The sequence below is a fragment of the Thalassophryne amazonica genome, chromosome 21 (genome assembly GCF_902500255.1).
Source record: "Thalassophryne amazonica chromosome 21, fThaAma1.1, whole genome shotgun sequence".
Taxonomy (NCBI): Eukaryota; Metazoa; Chordata; class Actinopteri; order Batrachoidiformes; family Batrachoididae; genus Thalassophryne; species Thalassophryne amazonica.
The window spans coordinates 12,970,608-12,992,933 of NC_047123.1; the positions used below are offsets into that span (position 1 = coordinate 12,970,608).

At 41.9% G+C, this 22,326-nt stretch overlaps 1 protein-coding gene across 1 annotated transcript in view; it reads right to left on the reverse strand.

Annotated features, from left to right (window-relative positions):
* The window catches only part of LOC117503563 (regulator of G-protein signaling 6-like), a 168,519-nt gene that overhangs the window by 130,997 nt on the left and 15,196 nt on the right, over positions 1–22,326 (reverse strand). The window contains exons 2-4 of the mRNA XM_034162823.1: positions 18,321–18,356; positions 11,124–11,220; positions 1,127–1,177 (exon numbers count right to left, since the gene is read on the reverse strand). Of these exons, the coding sequence (XP_034018714.1) occupies positions 1,127–1,177; positions 11,124–11,220; positions 18,321–18,356 (184 nt within the window). The remainder of the gene's footprint in view (positions 1–1,126; positions 1,178–11,123; positions 11,221–18,320; positions 18,357–22,326) is intronic.

Genomic DNA, 22,326 nt, shown 5'->3' on the forward strand with positions numbered 1-22,326 from the left:
GAGTGGCGCAGAGAGGAGGAGGAGGACAGAGCCAGATGTGTGGCTTCATGTGGGTCTCGTCACGTTCGTTTTCCCAAACATCAGGCACATGCAGCAGGTGGAACACCTACAGGAGCGCGCTGAAGAGCACTGAAATTAGACTTTTAGCCGACTTGGTGTCAGCAATCAAACTGAATGCGGTGCAGCAGGGTTTAATTGTACGCGCGCTTCTTCCTCCGCCGGACTGGAGGAGGTGCAGAGATGTCTGGCTGCACGTGAGTCTCCCCTTGCTCCTCTGGTTCCTCTGGCTCAGACTCATTCTCCCGCTCATCGGTTACAACAGGAGGTGGAACACCTGCAGGAGCGTCCTGAGGAGCTTCAGCAGGAACTGTGGAACGACATTTGGAGCCGAGTTTAATTGTGCGCACGTGACAGCAAACTAATCCGTCGTGGCGCACAGTGAAATGTGACGGCGCGTTACAAGTCGTGTCAAAACTTGACAGTTTCCGTGTCACTTCGTAATATCACGTGATAGTTTGGGCTCCAAGAACCATCACAGGAACCACTACGAACGTTGTCACGTTCTATTAAGGATCAATACTCATCAAGACGGATCAACGCACTCAGTTGCGACCTCCACGATGTGACGAAATGAGGGTGGTGTGTGACATTCGTGGAAGACTTTTTGACAGGCAAAAACATGCTCCACAAATATCAAGAATATCAAGCACCAACACGCACTATTAAGAAACCTATTCAGATGCGTTAAGTCACATTAAGAATGTCAGGAATGTGTCACAAATGACAGAAAAATGACATTTGTAACGCGTCTTGGTTATGTGTAAACGCACCTTGAGCATAATCCACCACGTCGGTGCATCAGTGTTGAGGACCCTCGCAACTAGAAAAGGGCAAAAGGATGCTCACATTTTACCTGAGTGCTATTCTTGATTTTGTAATATGCAGTGTGTTTCTCTGTGATCCTGCCATCATTGTGTAGAGTACGGCAGTCTCAAATTTGCAGCAGTCATGTTATCAAATCAAATCATCCTCCCATAGGACTTTTTCCATTTTAAAAAGTGTCTACCTTTAACTCAGTAACTATATTCAACACAGTTCATTTCTGAAATAATTTTTCAAAACTTACCTGGATCCTCTATGAGCAAATTCTTCATAAACCACTGAACAATATCTGCACCTGAAACGAATACAAGAGCAAACAATAGTAAGTCCCTTCAACTATTCCCTTGTTTTCACTCAGGGTCGCCACAGCATCCAAGGTGGATCTGCATGTTGATTTGGCACAGGTTTTTATGCTAGATGCCTTTCCTGACGCAACTTCACGATGTGGCACGGGTGGGGTTTGAACCAGGAACCTTCCGTGGTCACAACAAACACTGGGAACCCTATTTAACAGTGGATGTTAAACAGGCTTGTGCTAAGGGTGCAAGACCACTTGGGGCATGTCGCAGTGCACTTTGTTGGATAAGTGATTGGAAATACTACTTTGCAGTAGTATTTCCTGTGCACATACAGCTTGGATTGCTGTGGACCTTATTCTTGAATTTTGCAGTCACAACAGGAAATCAAGTACTCCGGAAGAAAATCCACAAACCAAACACGAAATGGGGACCCATGAACCATCGTGCGCATGCATGAACACAGTGCAAGCAGCTGCACCATATTGCACTGCTGATGTGGAGAAAAAAAAATAAAAACCATCTGTATACGAGGTCTGTTAGAAAAGTATCCAACCTTTTTATTTTTTTAAAAAACCATATGGATTTGAATCACGTGTGATTGCATCAGCCAAGCTTGAACCTTCGTGCGCATGCATGAGTTTTTTCACGCCTGTCGGTTGCGTCATTCGCTTGTGAGCAGGCTTTGTGTGAGCACTGGTCCACCCCTCTCGTCGTTTTTTTATTGCGAATAAATGTCTGAACGATTTGGAGCTTTGCTGCATCAATTTTTTTTCCAGAAACTGTGAGAGACCTCCAGCTGGACACCGTTCGGAAAATTAATATGGCTTTCAGGGACGATTTTATGGGGATTACACAGATTAAGGAGTGATCCAGATGGTTTAAAGACCGCCCACAACTGCTGAGAGCGCGCCGCGCTCCGAGCGCCGATCGACAGGCTCAAACCCCACTGAAACAACCAGATCATTTCCAACATGAAGGCTTTGTTGATCCGGGACGTCGTCTGACTTTCACAAAAAGGCAGAAGGCGTGGACATCAGCACTTTTTCAGTACATTCCACTGTTACAGGAGTTTTTTTCATGGAAAGAAAAGCAGAGGGATGCGCCACAGAGCTGTTCATTACACGGCACGAAACCACCTCCGTGTTGGTCTCACAGGACGGCTTTCAGGTGGTTTTCAGACGGCTGTCGGTTGCTTTTCAGTCATGTCATTATCCGAGAAATTGAGCATGAGCTGGACATGCCCCAACATGTCCTGTGAGGCTTCATCATGGCGTTGCTTTGCGCCATGCGGCTCCACCGCGACGCGCGGAACTCTGCCCGTCTGTCTCAATGTGCCGAAAAAGTGCTGATGTCCACGTCTTTTCACAATTCCTGTGCTAGTCAGATGACATACCAGATCAAGACAGCGTCCAGTTTAGAAATGAACGGCACATTCCACTGTTACAGGAATTTTTGTCATGGAAAGAGGAGCGGAATTCCGCGCATCGCGGTAATTAGTGGTCGCAAGACCTCGTAATTAGTGAATATCACTGGGCTGATATAAATAAAAGGGGATGCAATACAGAACCCTGCGGTTAAATAACCCTGGTTAAAAAAAAATAAATGCCAGTCATGGGATTTGAACCTGCAATTTATAAAAGCTTAGATTACCAGACAGAAACATTACCACTGCACTACAATCACTGTCTTTTAACAAGAGTGTAAAACAAAGGAGAACAAGGAGATAAACTTTAAAAAAAAAAGAGAGAGAGAAAAGCGCTGCAATAACTGACAAAATGGTGTTTGTTAAGGCATATTTTTGGTGATACGTGACTAGGGATGGGTATCGAGAACTGGTTCCTTTCGGTATTGGTAAGAAATGATTTGATCCACCGACATCAATAAGCTTTGTGCTTAACGATTGTTATCCGTCCTTCAGAGTGGCCGTTGTTTTGGGGGGTGTTTGTCAGGAAAATGATCATTTCTCTACATTGATTACAGACCCTGCAGTGGGTCCATAATCAACTTTTCTGCAGCACGGTTTTGCTTTGAACCTTGAACCAATCGAAGCAGTGGTTCGCAGATTAAAGCAATGCTTCGATCTATTGCTTCATTTATTCTTTCTTTCTTTCGCTTAATTTTCCCCTGCTATAACCCCAAAAAGCATACGTCTGTGAGTATTAGTTACCTTTTCTATGTTAAACTGACCTGTTATGGTCTTCTGAAACAGTTGTTAGATGAAGTTTATAACTTAAAAACGGGAGCAATGCTAACACGTTAGCAGGTCTATGGCATTTTCAATGTTAAAAGTTAGCATTAAGCAGTTGCAGCTGTCATCATGTTCGGGTGCATTTGTTTTCAAATTGTAATAATTCTTAAATTTATTTTTGTTTATATATTAATAATCTAATGATTATTTATTTTATATATTATTTATACAATATTTATATATTTTATACAACTTTAGCGAAAGAGACAAAAATAACCTGAATAGAAACACAACAGAAAATATAATCAACTAACAATGAACATACATAAATAAATAAATACGAGGTCTATTAGAAAAGTATCCGACCTTATTTAAAAAAAAAAAAAACATATGGATTTGAATCACGTGTGCTTGCGTGAGCCAACCTTGAACCTTCATGCGCGATTTTTTTTCACGTCTGTCGGTTGCATCATTCGCCTGTGAGCAGGCTTTGAGTGAGGAGTGGTCCACCCCCTCGACGGATTTTCATTGTCAGGGAAATGGCTGAGAGACTGCTGCTTTGCTTGATCAAATTTTTTTTAGAAACTGTGAGGCACATCCATGTGGACACCATTCGAGAAATTCAGGTGGTTTTTGGTGAAAATTTTATGGGCTTCAAAGACATTAAGGGATGTTACTGTCGCTTTAAGGACGGCCCACAGCAGCTGTGGGGCGTGCCGCGCTCCAGCTGCCATCGACAGGCTGAACGACCATTTCATTTCTAAACGGATCGCTCTGTGGATCCGTGACCATCGTGTGCACTTTCTCTTGTTATCACAAGAGCTGGACATCACCCATTTTCCTGCAGATTTCACTTTTAACAAGAGATTTTGTCATGGAAAGCTGAGCGGACGCTTCGCGCGTCATGATGGATTCGCTGCTGGACCAACACAAAACCACCTCCGTTTTGGTCTCACAGGACGGCTTTGAGATGCCATTCAGACAGCTGTCGGTGGTTTTTCAGTCGAGTGATTATCCAAGAAATTGTGGATGTGCCTGGACATGCCAGAACATGTTCTGTGACGCTTCATCACGGTGTTGCTTTGCGCGTCGTGACACCGCCGTAACATCACAGTAACAGTAACATCCCTTAATGTCTTTGAAACCCATAAAATTTTCACCAAAAACCACCTGAATTTCTCGAATGGTGTCCACATGGATGTGCCTCACAGTTTCTAAAAAAAATTTGATCAAGCAAAGCAGCAGTCTCTCAGCCATTTCCCTGACAATGAAAATCTGCCGAGGGGGTGGACCACTCCTCAAAGCCTGCTCACAGGCGAATGACGCAACCAACAGGCGTGAAAAAATCACGCATGCACATGAAGGTTCAAGGTTGGCTCACGCAAGCACACGTGATTCAAATCCATATGTTTTTTTTTTTAAATAAGGTTGGATACTTTTCTAATAGACCTCATACTTTCAGAAATAAATAAATGTTTCCTGTGAACACCTAGTGACTCTTACACCTCCATTTCATCCCTCTTATTTAAGTTTAATGACAGTTTGTTTCGGTCAAACCATATTTTCAATGTGTTAATTTCTTCAGTGATTTCCTCCAGAACTATCTGCCAAGCTAGAAAACTGCTGCATCCTGGTAAGAGCAGAATACTACTGGAATAAATTTGAATAAGTTGTTTTTTTTTTCTCACCAAAATGGATGCTGCACTCACTGCAGTTTATTGTCTGGAATAGTCCCAGATTGTATTTCAGAGCTTCTAGAATTGAAACATTTTCATGCAGGTGGTGTTGGGGGGTAATTTTGGGTTTCAGCTTTTTTTGTTTTTCACCACTTTCATCCCTGAATATGTCAATCGTGAGTCACTTTTGTGCGGATTAAAGTTACTGGGACTCCTGTCTTGTTGCGAGAAAGAAACGAGAATCGTCCTCCGTTCTGTTCACACAGCTCCAAATGCTGCACGGCTCTCTGCTGAGTCAAGTTAGAACGATAGATTCCAGTCAGAATTAATAACTTCAAAGCGAAACTCTGTTTTGTTTATTTTTATTTATGTCCAGAGATCAAGGATACAGTGACCAATTTCATATTTATTTACTTTACGACTCAATGAAATACATAGAAAACCTGTAAAGCCTACTTTTAGTACAAAATTCACAAAAGGTATCGATAAAGGAATCAATAAAGAATTGGATCAATAAGCAGAATCAATAATGGCACAGATATCAATAAAATCGTATCAATACCCATCCCTATACGTGACTGAAAGTGGTGTATTTGTGGCACTGCCGGCTTGCCATATTGTCATAATGCTGCGGTGCGCGTGTTCTGCCGGACACGTGTGTTGAGCCGGACACGCGTGACATTCAGATCACCTGCTACGTGATCTGATGGTCCACTTCACAGCGGCCTGCCGAGGTGCACTGTGTGCGGTCACTGCAGCCCGGCTGTGTGTGCTCAGATGTGGCTCTCCGGCCCCCATCATGTGATCATGTCTGTAAATACATATCAGCATGTCATGCAAGTGTGCTCTCCCCCTGCACACCACGTGTGTGTGGTGGCGGGGGGAGCGACGCATGCCAATGTGTGTGTGTGGGGGGTGACACACACGCATGCCAGATGTGTGTTGCTTTTTCGAATGCAACAGTCGTGGGGGCACTTAGGCACATTTGCACTGGCTGTGCAAATGGCTCCACAATGTCTAAATGCCCCACGAGTGTGCCGTTACCACGCAACACATATGTCATGCAAGTATGCCCCCCCCCGCAACACATGTAGGGTGTGAGTGTCTCGTGCTCCCAGACCACGAAGCAGCATTGTTAGTTGCTGCTGAGATGGCTGGAGCGTGATCACTGTCCAGTGCAGCATGCATCTTGACGGCTGTAATGTCCAACTGAACAGATGACGGCTGTGTACTCGCAACTCAGCTGGAGGACATATGTTGTGCCATCAACAACATGAGCATCACTCCACACAATGGGCATGTGTGGGTGGGCTCTCATGCTCCCATGACATGCTGATAATTATGTACAGACAAGATCACATGGGGACCAGCCAGCCATGTTTGAGTGCACATGGCATGGCAAGGCGCCTCTCAACTGATCTGTGAGAGGAGCCAGCGACTCACTGACAGCTGGAAATGATGGCTCAGTGCACATGACGTGTTAAATTAAAACACAGAGAACACAGCCAGGACAAATATATAAATAAATACTATAACTACATACATAATTACAAAACAAATACATAAAATAAATAATCACAGAACAAAGAAAAAGAGAGTGACACTTTGTTTTGTGAGCTGATCGCAAAGGTGGGCATATCCGTAACAGCAGCAGCTGTTGGGATCTGTGGAGTCGCAAATCACACCTGGAGAACACCTACCATGTTATGAAGGCCATGACCTTACAACACACCACAGTGAGGCGCGTGCATGTGCATGCTGTCCTCATGTGGAAATACATAAAAACAATGTCACCTTTGCAATGGGAAGCAGGGAACACACCAGCACGCACAACAACAGGCGGCTGCTCCATGTGACAAGCTCCATGTGATCATGTGAACACTCAGCTGGCAATCAGACTGACACGTACACCACGAGTTCTAGGTCATATGACACAGTATCCTTCAACGTGCCGCTTGCTGGACACCTGGACACGCGGCACTGGCTAATGTGTCCATGTTATGAACGCACAGCTTCATTCATGACACTCCATCTGCCTGTTTACGTGCATGACCATGGGTCATGTGGAACAGGAGCATGTCCTATATTGTCCGCTCTTCGTAACAGGAATTAATTATTAGAGACTGTTGTGTTTTTTGTTTTCTTGGTTTTTTAAACAGATTCATGACCAGTAACATAACTGTGTTATATTTAAACAGTGCATTCATTGTTCCTATAATGTTCTGAATCTGTGCTTCACATTAATGTGAACTTCCATATATTTGTTGATTTATGACCAACATCTAATTGCTCCACTTCTACGGGAGCACAATGTGGTGCCACACGTTCCACGTGGAACGTGTGGCACCGTGCACAAGACCATCACCATGGTATCATTCACGCCTGTCCGACCGTGTGTCCCTCACAACAGCAGGTGGAAGTTTTCATGGTTGCCAAAGTTGTTTTTTGTCACATTTTTTTGACTAATTCCTGCTTTTTTCGCCCAACTTTGTGTTATGTGTGAAGGGACCCCAAGCTGGGGAAGTAACCTGTGGCAGAGTGGCATCTCATCCAGGGGAGTCATAGACTCCCATCTGCTTGATGCTATGGAATCCAGAGAAAATGGACCTTTGGGTCTATAGAGGGCTGTCTTTACAGAGGACCAGTTTATGCAAACTTCAGGTACATGTATACAGCCATAGACAGAACACCAAACTCAAACTTGCTGTATTAGCATGACTCTTTACATGCATTATTGCCATGTGCCCAGCTTTGCCCAGGTGAAAAAATAATAAGCCAGTAATTAATAAATGGACATCAAATATTTCACGGGTTAATTTTGTGGAACCTCGATAACTTAACTACAACATTTAAAGTTTGCTCTTGATTTTATAGCCTTTTAACACCATGTGCTTAGGGTTTTTTTCAATGCCCTGTGGTTATCAAGTGTTTTTCCTTGGTAGAGGGATGCACTCACTGAGTGCTGTATTTTATAGCCCAAATTTTCCACATTGATCACTGATTCCAACAGTTTGCATCAGTTTTTTTTCTACACCCTGTAGTTCCAAAGTTATGTGTTTTTCCGTGATGACAATATGCACTCAGTCTTGTAGTTTATTTATAGCCAAAAACCACCACGTTGATGTTTTAATTTCGACAGTGTGCTTAATTTTTTTCTACACCCAATTGTTTCCAACTTATAAACACTCTAACCAACCAATCAACACTTGTCTTTTCTAGAGATTAATTTATTTTTCTTCATCAGAAAAACTTTTATACATGGTAAATGCAGAAGGTACAATAATAACAATAATAATAATAATAATAATAATAATAACAATGACATTGTTAAATTGTGTCATTTAAGGTTTGAAAAAAGAAGTATTACAATCACAGCACCCAAGGTTCAGTCATTATTCAATATTTGTATACAGTGAATCTGAGAAGTGTTCAAAGAGCTTCACTTTTTCCAGATTTTATGTTACAATGCACAGAGTAAGAAGATGCTAGTCCATGAATAATTTTATAGGTTAAAGAGTCTTTGCTTTATTTAGTAGCGTACCAGCAGGTGTGTTTTCAGAGACGACAGGTGAGCTGGACTCTGAGGACATTTAACCAGATGAAAGTCTCCTCCACAGCTTCAACCTCTTGGTTGAGATTTTGGAGACATTCCTTCCATTTTGAAGAGCATAGATGTTCTCTTTTTCAGTCTGGACTTTAGGTTTTGGAGTATCTGTATTTACAAGGTTCTCTGCACAGCAAATGTCGAAATGTTCCTGATGTGGAGCAAGTGAACAAATATATTTCTTTAAATATAAACAAACACAAAACAGTGCTGTGCTATTTTCTTTAAGGTCAGATTACTAGACAGTTAAAAAAAAATAAAAATAAAAATAATCTAAGTTATATGTTATGTATTAAAAACTACATCAAACAATTTACAAATATAAAAAGTTCACTCAGCTGAATGATTAATTCTGCGGTTAAAGGCTAAGCTGTTTAGTGGTGCACTTAGGTCACGTTTTATTTTCAGATTACTCACTCACCTCATACAAATTTGCAGAGGTTCTGCTACTCAAACTGGGTGTGTGTAGATATCAAAAAACTGACGAATTTTGCATTGCGTGAGTCTGCTCCATCACACCGGTTGCTGTCTGTCTGTGTGGCTCTCTGGCCTCTTCGGCTCCACCCGGACTCACTCCAAAAAAAAAGCTCCTCCCAGCAGGTTATCTGTCACTTGTTCCTCTGCTTTTTGCTCCTAATCTTGTGATTATGAGTGTTTCGTTTAAAGTGCTTTTAATTCAGCTTACTTTCACTTTTACTTCACTACATTTCCGACCTAAATTGCATACTTCTACTCCAATACATGTCCGATGCGCCATGCCATTACTCGTTACAAAAAAAAAACACAAACACACACACGAAAAAAAGTCATGTTTTCACCCAGAGACACCACTGATTACTAGTGACTGCAACGACGTCAGGCCGATTTGTCATGAGGTATGTCCGGTAGACTTTTTTGCAGTTGCGCACTTGTGGGATGTTTGTCAGGAAAATGATCATTTCTCTGCATCGATTACAGACCTGCAGCGGGTCTGCAATCAACTTTTCTGCAGCGCGGCTTTGCTTTGAACCTTGAACCAATCGAAGCAGTGATTCGCAGATCGAAGCAGTGCTTCAATCTACGATTCGTGGGTTCATTTATTTTGCTTTATCCCAATTTTTTCTCGCTAAAACCCTGAAGAGCATATGTCTGTTAATAGTTTATAATAATTTAATATTTTTATGTTAAACCGACCTGTTATGGTCTTCTGAAACAGTTGATAGATGTATTTTATAACTTAAAACAGGACCGATGCTAAGCATGTCTATGGCGTTTTCAATGTTAAAATTAGCATTAAGCTGTTCGCACGTTTGTGTTGTTTTCTGTATAATTAATGGCTCAGCATTCGTTGTCATAAAAGAGTCAAATTGTAATTTTTTTAAATGTATTTTTATTCATATATTAATATTAATAGCAAAAACAATAATAGTCTACATAATAGACAATAATAATAGACTAATAATGTTACAATACAATTTTAGAGAAAGAGACAAAAAGAACCTAATGAAAAAAACCATGTAACAATGAAAATAAATAAATACATATAGAAATAAATAACTGTTTCCTGTGAACACCTCGTGAGTAGCCTACTCTCGTTTAGGTTTTGAAACCTTGTTTCTGAAGTGTTTTTGTGTGATGTGAACAATTTTCAGTATTTTGACTAATACTACCAGTCATTTACAAGCCTAGATAAACTTTGTAATATAAAAACAATCAGTCCATTTTTGATTATTAACATTTACTTGTACTTTTACTTTCAATACTTGAGTACATTTAGTTGTACGTTACTTGTCATACTTAAGTACAATAAATACTAGATACTTTAAGACTTTTACTTGAGTAGCATTTCAATCGGTGACTTGAACTTCTACCAAAGTCATTTTTTAATGGGTATCTGTACTTTTACTTAAGTGTGATTTTCCGGTACTTTATACAACACTGTCAACTTCATCATAATATTATTCATAGCTCCTCAGACTTTTTATGTGAATGTCATGTTGAAAGCTTCTGTGAATTAAACATATGCTACAAAACATTTTAAAGAAAGATTTGTGTTAAGAGTGTGTTATACTAAATTTTGACACCTCTTTGACATTTTTCACTGCGGGTAAATATCGGCCTCTACACCTTGTCAATATTTGGTATCAGCCTTTAGATTTTCCATATCGATTAAGCCCTAGTCTGCACATCTGAATCTGGTTTGTGATCTGCTAGTAAATGCCAAAAAAGAATTTTAATGTTATTTTCAGAGAACGGCTGACAATCTCACTGAAGGGAATGCCTGATTCAAGCAGCGATTCCTGATGGATTAACTACAGTGAGGTAACAATATAGTCATAATTTTAATATCCCACCTAAGCCTGTCATCAAGAAAACCACTGCAAGTCCATGAAATATCCTCTAATAACCAGTAACCCCCGAACCAATGTTAGCCAGTTTGTTTTGTCCAGTAACACTGACATGGGGTCGTACTCGTCCCACCCACCATTTCTTACCTGTGACAACACTCGGGATTTTGGTCATGAAGCTTTTCAGAGTTCTGATGGGCACGCCATCTGTCTCATCCTGGATACGAGTGACAATGTCTTCAATCTGCAATGGAGAGAGACAGAAGCAGAGACACTGATACTTTTGTTAAATCTGCTTCACTATGGACTTATTCCACTCACTGCATATATTATATTGTATTTCTCTATTTTCATTCTCCTGGTTTGCCACACCTAAGTATTTACTCTGCATTTACTTGCACATTTTTCTCTTCTATAGTGTTGCAGAATTACTGTTGCCACTGTTGCTGCATCCCTCTAGTGAGGAGCTGTACAGTCTGATGGCCTGAGGGCTGAAGGACTTGTAGATGGTTTGTGTGGCACCAGGCAGCAAAGTCCTTCACTAGGCTCCTGTACTCCTCCTCTCTGTCATCCCTGATGTATCCAACAATGGCTGTGTCATATGCAAACTTCTGGATGTGACACAGCTCAGAAGTCAGAGGTGTACAGCATGAAGAGAAGAGGGCCTGCACCATGCCCTGGGGTGCTCCGGTGCTGCCTGTTGATGAGGTAGCTGGAGATCCAAGTGACCAGGCAGGGGTCCACTCGCATCCTGTTCACCTTGTCCTGGAGCACAAGAGCCTGCATGGTGTTGAAGGCACTCGAGAAGTCCAGGAAGAGAATCCTCACTGTGCGATTTCCATTATCCAGATGCAAGTGGACTCGGTATAGCAGGTAGAGGATATGCAAACTGCAGACAGTCTTGGGCATGTTGCACCTGGGATTTGAGGAAGTCGAGGAAGAGCTGCTCCAATGTTTTCATCAGGTGTGGTGAAGTGAGTGCCACTGGCTGGAAGGCATTCAGCTCACTGCGCCAGTTCTTCTTAAGAAATGAAAAGATTTATGAAGTCTTCCAGAGGGTGGGCACTCTCCCTCATTGCAGGTTAAGGTTGAAGACACGTAGCGGTTCTCCCAGTTCAGTTGTGCAGGTCTTCAGTAGTCAGGGACACACCTTGTCTGGGCCTGCCGCTTTCCTGGGATGAAGCTTCCTCGGGTGTCCTCTAACCTGGTCCACAGTGATGTATGGAGGAGGTTGTGTTGAGATGGGGGGGGTGAGGATGGGGCTGATGCTGTGATGTCTTGGGGGAGGCATGCTGATGGAAGAAGTAGAGGTGTCTGCAGTGAGGGAGAGGGTGGGGGGCATGGACAAGTTGAACTAGCTGAAGAAGTTGTTAAGTTCGTTCGTCCTCTCCATTGTCCCCCCTGTGTCTCTGGTCTTTCTATTATGGCCTGTGATGGTTGTTACACCTTCCCAGACCTCCCTCATGTTATTTTGTTTCAGTTTGTGCTCCACCTTTCTCCTGTAGCTGTCCTTTGCTTCCCTCATGCAGAGTTTTACCTCCTCCTGTGCTGACTTCATTGCCTCCATGTCTCTGCTCCTGAAGGTGGCCTTCTTCCTGTTGAGGACAGCTTTGACTTCCCAAGTTAAGCATGGTTTGTTGTTAGTGTAACAGCGGACGGTCTTGGTTGGGCAGACCATGTCTGCGCAGAAGTTAAGATAATCCATCAGACATTGTGTCAGCCTGTCTATGTCCTCACCATGCGGGTTGATCAGCTCATCCCAGACTACGGTTCTGTAGCAGTCTCTTATGGCACTTTCCACTTCAGGGGACCACCTCCTGACAGAGCGAGTGGTTATCAGCTGCTTTTGGACAAGAGGAGTGCACTGAGGCTATAGGTGGACCAAATTGTGGTCAGACATCCCTAGAGGAGCGAGGGGTGTGACTCTGTATGTACCCCTCACATTAACATACAGTGACTCAAGTGTCCTGTCGTGTCTTGTTGGACAGTCCACAACCTGATGAAAAGCAGCCAAAGCAGAGTCCAAAGTTGCATAGTTAAAATCCCCAGAAACAATCATCAGTGCCTCCGGGTGCTTTGTCTGCAGCCTTGCTGTGGCAGTGTGAATTATCTCACATGCAGTGGCTGCGTCCGCTGTCGGGGGGATGTAAACATGGTGATCACCTGACCCACTGGTTATGGATGTTACATACGAACTTCTCTGTATAAGTTTGTAATTGCCCAGATATGGACCTTACTGTATGTACATATCAAGTATCTGTGTATTCTTGAGACTGGAATAAAGTCATTATTATTATTATTATCATTATTATTATATGCGTAACACAATATAATGTAAAGAAACGTACCTCGCTGGCTGGACAAAACCAAGAGGGATGAAAAACATAAAGTCTTCCAGGGAACTGGACAAGGCAAAAAATAAAAAATTTGAAAGCTGGAACAGACCACTCAAGTTGAATGGTTTGTTCCAGCTTTCACCTCATGAAATATTGATACCACTGAACTCATAAACATTCATTGTTTGTATAATGATTTACAATACTGTAATACAGTTTGTGTCTTACAGTGTCTCTCCAGTGGACTAGTACATGCAAACAGATACCACACAGTGGGTGATGTGCCTCAGTGTGTTCTTTGATGTCCCTGCAGCACTGAGACAAGGCCAAATAGGGGAGGCAGGGACAGACTTTTGACTGACCAACACGAGCTGGCTGTGGTCAATTTAGTTCAGGCCAGGAATGATATATGCCTGATTGACATCCAGCAGCACACCGTTGACAATGTCGATCTATTCTGTAATGTGGAAGCCATTAGTCTGCTGACTATTGCCCACATTCTGAAAAGGCACCAGGTGTTATTTAGGATAAGCTGGATCTACATTCTATAGCTTAATTGCCTTTCTATTTCTTTTTAGTGGGTGATGGAGCTGGATGCTGCAAAGGACGACCACAAATTCTTCTACATAGATGAGGCTGGCATCAACCTGGCCAAAACAAGGCGGAGAGGGGGAAATTTGATTGGGCAGTGATCAACAATCCAGGTATCTGGACAACGTGGAGGGACCCTCCCTCTGTGTGCTGCCATTATCTGAGGATGGTGTGGCGGCACGCAGACCTGTGCTGGGATCATACAATGCAGCCCTTCTTCAGGAATTTTTAAACAAACTAGAGCAGCTCTGTCAAACTGAGGGAGTCACATATGTGGTAGTCTGGGACAAAGTTTGGTTCCACCATGCTGAAGTGGTGCACACATGGTTTGAGACCCATCCACTGTTCATAGCATTATATTTGCCACTATAGTCTCCTTTTCTCTACTCAACAGAGGAATTCTCAGCATGGAGGTGAAAAGTCTATGATCGCCACCCTCATGAATGTGCCACCCTCCTCCAGGCCACTGGATGATGCATGTGATGAAATAACAGCAGATCATTGTCAGGCTTGGACTCATCATGCCGGAAGATTTTAGATCCAATGCCTGGGAAGGGAAACTATTTCCTGTGATGTCGATGAGACTCTATGGCCAACTCCAGAAGAAAGAGTTGATGCAAATGGCAAATAACAATGTTACAGTTGTGTTTTTGTTTACAAATGTTCACTTTTTACAAGGCAATGGATCAAAATGTTTTGTTTCACTTACTTTTATGGCTACTGTTTATGGCATTATGGCTTTTTTTCTTTGCCATTCTTCAAATATACCTGTTACTATTGTACGTATTTCAAACATTAATTTCACATTTTGTTCAATGATTCCACTGTCTCTATTGTTTAGAACCACAAAAAGAACCTGACTGAAACATGCATCAATTTTATTTGCAGTAATTTAAGGGACTGAAAAAACAACTTAAAAGTGAAGCTATTGATATCTTGCATGTGTGTGATCTGAAATAATGTTCCAAAAGTATTTCACGATAGGTGAGTCATTTGAATCACAGATTCAGAACTGCAAGTTTTCTTGAATGATATGAATACACAATGCAAGGTTCTGAACAAATGATTTGACTGTGTTACAAGTGCTGACAACTAACGTTTTGAAAATTGAGCATACACTTCAGAGGTTAGCGTTGAAGTGATTGTAAAAAACTGTAATGGTTAAATTCTGATTGTCGAGAGGTCATATGTGGAGTCCTGCAAGGATCCGTTTCAGGAAACGGATCAGCAACTGAACTGTGATCCTGAATCATATACTGAAGGAACTATTTAAGTCTAGGTGTGCACCTGCACATTCTCACCAGGCCTCTAATCTCCCTTTCAGTTCATCCAGCCACAGTAGCTCCACAGGCTCACTTCACCTGGTCCCTGTCCTCAGTTCCTGGTTCCGGTCTTGTTGTCCTGTCAGTCCATGTCCTGTCACTTCCTGGTTCCGGTCTTGTCAGTCCCTGGTCTCTGTCCTATCTGTTCCTGGTTCCGGTCCTGTCAGTCCCTGGTCTCTGTCCTGTCAGTTCCTGGTTCTGGTCCGGTTGCCCTGTCTGTCACATCTATTGCGCAGTCCCCCTTATTCATGAGGTATGTTTATAAACTTTTGTGTTTACCTCATATGTCTGCCTTACAGCTTCTGCACCTGGGTCAAACATGCAACCCGGACCTCAACCATAAGAAAATTGGTTGAATGAAAATAAGTTGTCTTGATGGCCCGGTAACACGGCACTAATGAAGTCCAAACGAAACAAGAAATCTGGACTTTCGTTGACTTTCATTGGCATCGTTTAACCTTCATGCAGCTTTGTTCCTGTAGCTGGTGCTTCCTCACATTTTTAAACTGTCAAAAAATTTGAATGAATTTTTCGACAGTGAAAAATGAAAACCAGTTCATCAATGAAAACCTCAGTTCGTCCATATTTCATTTTGGTGTCGTTCTTGACAGTTTATCATTTGCTTCGATTTTGTAATGTTAGTGTTTAGTTTGACTTCGTTCGACCAGCTGAATGTTTTTGCACAGTGCAGAAGCTGGTTTGTGAGAGCTGCTCAAATTTCAACATTACGAAAGAAAAAATACTGGTAATAATAACAACAAAAAACTGATTTGACTGCGCACATAGCCAAATTTGCCGACCCGAACAGTTACGCAAAAAAGCTATTTACTCATCACACACATGCCGCCCCCTGCAGGTTCAGGGAGAACTGGAGAATAGGCCCGCTGTATTTCCTGCATGTCGTAAAGGGCGACTAAAAGGGATGGTCTGCTTGCCATGGACTGCGACCTGTGTCGGTGGAGAAGGTAGTCCTGATGATTGAGTGGATGGTGTGGCTGCGGTCCTCCTGAAGCAACACGTCGTTTTGGCCCTGGATTCAATTGGGCCCTGTCTAGTCCTAGGATACCATTTAATTTTCCTATATGCTCGGTCTGGCATGTTTTTGTCTTTGTCAGGGATTTATGATGTTTTTGCTTGGCTCTCTAACATCTGACACCGGGGCTTGGGTGCTCCCCGGGTGCCCTCGAATCAGTAGTGTCGTTTTTTGGTTATTGTGGGAGCCGTGTTGGCTAGAATGCTTGTGAGTTCATACCCTGTACATCGTGCAGGGGAAACAGCATAGCCAACATGGCAGGGATTTTAATTGCAGGTTTTACTTAAATTTTTCTTAGGCTTTAGACCTAGGGTTCAGTAGAGGATTTGGGGGTTTCCAAGTTTCTTTCTGGCAGAGGATCAATTTTGGTGTGGTGTTGGTATTGTTGCTACTATCTTATCAATCCCTTTTGTGTGGTATCCTGGCAGGCGACTGCTTAATCAGGTCAATCGGGGTGGACTGTGTCTGCCATGAGTATATCGCTGCTGTATCTCTGTCATCAGTATGAGTGGTGCACCTCATATATGACGTCCCCTTGTTGGGCTCCAGGGTGGGTGGGGAGCACTGGTGATGAATTTTGATTGTTTTACTATGGCTAATACACATAAGACAAACAAGAAACTTCGTAATGATTCAACTGATGAGAATGCTGATTGTATGCATTTCCCGCACTTTTTGGTCATCCAAAATAGTGACCCGAATTTGCCACTCAAATTGTCCCCTTTTGCCATCAACAATGGCATGCAGGGGATAATTGGTCCTACCAAATCGTTAAAACGACTTACATCGGGAGTTGTTCTGGTCGAGGTTGACCAACCTGGTCAGGCCAAAACAGTCCTCAAGGTTCAGACATTTGTCAGTCTTACTGTCAAAGTCACTCCGCACAGGATGCTGAACTCGTGTAAAGGAGTGATCTGTTGCGCTGATCTTAGGGATTGTGGTGTTGAGGATATCCTCGAGGAGTTGGCCGACCAGGGTGTTACTGATGTCTATAGCGTTGCGGTCAAACAGGAAGTGTTGAAAAGCTGACAAATACCTTGTTTTTAATGTTTCACAGATCTAGTCTCCCGCAATTTATTGATGTTGGATACTTGCGTGTCAGGGTTATCCCATATATCCCTAATCCCATTCGTTGTTTTAAATGTCAGAAGTTTGGCCATTTCAGATCTTCTTGTCGAAGTGCTGAGTGTTGCGATGCCTGTGGCAAGTGTGACCATAATTCTGCCAACTGTCAGGGTCCTGTGTGATGTGTAAATTGCTCTGGCAATCACGCTGCCAATTCCCGTATGTGCCCGAAAAGGACTGAGAAAAAACAAATCCAAAAACTCAAAGTTCTGGGTAACTTGTCTTACCCTGATGCACGTAAAGTATATGATGCCCAGTGGTGTAGTCTACGTGGAACGCAGGTAGATGCCATCTACTCACCTAAAAAGACCGTGAATTTCTGTCTACCCACTTCAAATTGCCCTGGGAAACGTGACAGTGTAAATAAAATGAGTGCTTATTAACTGTAATTTTATTTTCTCCCTTTAAAAGACAGCCATCAGGCGTCCATCACTGCAGAGTGCACCGTATGTGTCTCATCGACCCTCCCCCGCTCGCTCTGCTAGGGCTACCAGCTAATCAGCGTGAAAGCCGCACACAAACAAGAAGAATGCTAGAGAAAGTATTGATGGTGATTATTACCCGAAAAAATGAAAAGAAAACAGGCCTCGGTTTTAGATTTTTTTTTTTTCGAAAACGTCCACCTGCTGCTTCAGGGCCGATTGATGAAGTTTGCGCCCTGAGTGGAGGAGATAAACATGGTGCTGCTGTCTGCATTGCTGGTAAGTGGGCTAGCCTACGACAGCTAGTTTTTTTATTTGTTCACTAAGCTAATGGGCCTTTCACACTGAATACGTCAGACGCGTCAAAAATGGTCTAAAAAGCATTATTTTCAATGAGACGCGTTGCTTTTTAGATGCCGACGGTTCTGACGGGAGCGCGCATTGCCGCTTGTCGGCAGGCTGACGCGTCAAAGTTAAATCCAATCCAACTTTCGATGCTCTGAGCCGTGACATACCTTTGCATTGTCCAAAAGGAACGACGTGTCGGGCCAAAACACGGAAGACTAGTGACAGAAACCATGGAAATAGAGACTGGAATGGACGTCACGTGACTAGCGGCGTGCCGCACGGTGGCCATTACTGAGGGTGGAGAGAGACCTTGATCCTGTTAAACAGAAGTGAAATGAGGAGAAAAAAGGCGGCTAGTGCTTCACCATCAACTGCACCAACTACAAAACCAAATTCTCCTATATGAACTGTACAAGAGCCTTAATGTAATTATGTAAAACAAATGTCGATGTTAAAGTCGTTATGCCGCAATTTAATGTCAATATACTAAGACTATAACTCAACACCATAAGTTCTTTTCATTAAGCTGCGTTCACATGCAGAAACAATAATGTTTAAATATATTTACTTGCTGTTGTTTAATATGATATGTACATGGTGGTCACAGGCGGCATTTAAATTTTAACAGTGTGATTGGGGGGGATGGACGAGGTACTTTTTACCCTGACTGAGGGTCAAAAGTCATAAATTCTGAATGGCTTTATATCTACTTGTAATAAAATGTTAGTAAAAATCATATATATGTTGTTGTCATTAAAAGACTAGCAGTAATATTACAGTGGAAAAAGCAGCAAGATAAATGAGCACAATGGCAAGGCATAGTTCAGATTTATATTTTAATAGATAAGGATTTTTTTATCCAGACATGTATGGATTCATTAGAGCTTTTAATCAGGTTGAATACAACTCACAAGTGTCATTTATTAAAAATCCATAGAGAATTATGATGACAGGAAAAAAGCCACCACAGTAAATGAACAATGGCATATTTTCCCCAAATTTCCACACTTTACATAAAACCTTTTTTTCTACCCAGACATGAAAGCGCAATTAAAGGGCTTTAAAACAAGCCTACTTTTATTAAAATCTGTTAACAAATAGCGACAATAGAGAGAGGAAAAGCAGCACAGTTTGTCATAATTTCCCTAAATTTCTGCATTTTACATAATTTTTTTTTTTTTTCACCCACACATGGCATAGGTTCATTGGAAAGAGCTTTCAAAGGGCTTTAAAACAAGCCTACATTCTTAAAATCCGTTAAGAAATAAGGACGCTAGTGCAAAAAAAGTGGTCAGTTTATTATTGATGATCTGCACATCTCCACCCTTAGTGATGGCGCCTTCCTGTCCTGAGCAACACTAATAGATTGAGGTGCGCACGTCCATTCCAGTCTATATTTCCATGGCAGAAACCACTGATCTCTACAAAATGGATCGGTGTAGAAACAAACCACTGATCTGTACAAAACAAACGTGTCACAGGACTGCTCATTTATGGAGCAGTTTTCTGAAGAAAAATCCTTGAAAATGTTTTTTGTTGTTACAAGTTTAGAACACTTAGAACACTAATTGAAATAGCTAAATAAATCAATAAATGGTTCTTTAGAAACCTTTCATCTGTAAATTAAAACCACCTGTTATTTCAGATTAGATAATTTCTTGTTCAACATAAGGAACCTCTGACATTTATTTTTAGACAAAATAACATGGAAATTTGTACATTTTTTTTTAAGTCTGGTAGATTATTTATATCTCATTTCAACCAGAAAAAACAGACACTGTAAATAAATACAAATGTTTATTATAAATGCAACAGGAAATAATTTAACAATGACTGCAGTGTGATTGTAAAGTAGGATTTCTGTGACATAAACCTCTTGATGAATTTTTTTAATGGTCATATTTCGGCATTGGTGAGCAAGATGAAACCTTCCTCTTGCTCATTGGACATCCTTCCCTACAGGCTCTTTATTAAAGTATTTGAGGTAATTGGTCCGTGCAGTACTAGAATGGTAAATCTTTCTTTGTCCACCGGTGTGTTTCCCAGTGCTTTTAAGCATGCCATAGTATTGCCTCTACTGAAAAAACCAGGTTTAAATCAAATGGAGCTAAGTAGTTTTAGACCTATCTCTAAGCTCCATTCCTGTCTAAGATCCTCGAGAGGGTGGTTTCAGACCAGCTGACACTCTTCCTGGATCAGAATAACATTCATGACAGGTTTCAGTCCGGTTTTCGTAGACAACACTCTACGGAAACGGCTCTTTTGAAAGTGTCCAGCGACATTATGATGTCTGCTGATGCTGGGAAATCCACCGTGTTGGTTCTTTTGGATTTGTCCTCTGACCACCAGGTCCTGCTGAATAGACTGAGGGATCATGTCGGACTGTCGGGGTCAGTTCTTCGGTGGTTTTTTTCATATCTGTCTGGGCGCAGCTTTAGCGTTTTTGCTAACCAGATAAGGTCAGAGTCTGCGGACCTGTTATGTGGAGTCCCCCAGGGTTCTGTATTGGGCCCCATTTTGTTTTTATTGTACTTGATCCCTTTAGGTAGGATCATTCAAAGATTTACTGATGTCTCTTACCAGTTATTTGCGGATGACATCCAGCTTTACTGCTCCTTTAAGCCATCTGAGATTAAGAGGCTTGATTCCCTCCTCCATTGTTTGGCGGAAATTAAACAATGGCTAACGAATAACTTTCTTCAGCTTAACGCAGACAAAACAGAGACATTGGTTATTGCCCCTGATGCCCATATTCCAGGTATTCAGCAGTACTTGGGAGACCTGGGCCAGTCTGCTAAATCATGTCTTCGAAACCTGGGTGTCATTTTTGACAAAGACATGTTGTTGGTACAGCATTGTAGACAGCTGACGAGGAATTGCTTCTTTCAATTAAGAAATATCTCTAAGCTCAGGAAAATGGTGTCTCGAAATGATTTAGAGCTTATTATTCATGCTTTTGTGTCAACACGTTTAGACTATTGTAACAGTTTGTTTTCATGTCTAAACAAGAAGGAGTTGCGTCGACTGCAGTTGGTACAGAACTCTGCAGCAAGAATTCTGACACAAGCTAACAGAAGGACTCATATTTCCCCAATTTTAAAGGAACTTCATTGGCTGCCAGTGTCCTTCAGGATCAATTTAAAAATTTTGGTTTTAACTTTTAGAGCTCTACATGGCCAGGCGCCTCCCTATATCTGTGACCTCATCCAGCCTTATGCCCCTGCCAGGGCTTTGAGGTCTGTGGACCAAAATCTGTTGATGGTTCCTCGCACCCATTTTGCAACCAGAGGAGAGCGATCCTTCCAGGCTGTTGCTCCCAGGCTTTGGAATGGTCTCCCGCTCTCTCTGCGCTCACTGGACTCTGTCGATACTTTTAAAAGCCAACTTAAGACTTTCTTTTTTACTCAAGCGTTTGCTTAGCTTTTAGGCTGCTCTGTGATCCTATGTTATGTTTTATGTTTTTATGTCTCGGCCATTGTCTGATGTTTTGTGTGGTGTACTCTGCTTTTATGTTGTGAAGCACCTTGTGGCTCTTGTCTTTGAAAGGTGCTATATAAATAAAATTTACTTACTTACTTACTTATTTCAACTTGTAATTTTGCCAAAATATGTAATTGCCTTTAATGTTGTTATCAGGACAGAGTCATTTCTAAAATATGAATTTGAGCACAATAAGTGGAGAGCTTCTACTTGTGCAAATGTCTTTTGACTTTGATTCGTGGACATGTTTAATGATCCGTTCATTTATTGTTAAAATATAAAATGAAACAGCTTTTTAAAAAATAATAGTTTTGCCGGTAATCTACAGATGTCTCTTGAGCTTGAGTCCCGTTGGCTGTTGTTTTAAAATGACTGGAATTGGTAAGTGGCATACTGCCAGTAGTTGCATGGTTGTCTTAGTTAGTTGGTTGGTTGTCTTCATACTATACTTTTGTGCCACTGATTTGGCCTACAATGTTTTTGTCATGGGTTGAAAAGGTTTCTGCAAAGTAAAGCATCTACCATATTTTCATTGTATGTGAATTTTCTGGGAGCTAGCTTCTGTCCTTCAGCCTAGCTGCTGTTTTAATGGAACTTAACATATATTAATACTAGCTTGTTTATACTGGGTAGGTTTCCTTATGGACCACAAAGCCTACAGGTTCCAGTCCCCCGTCTGGACCTGATGATGGA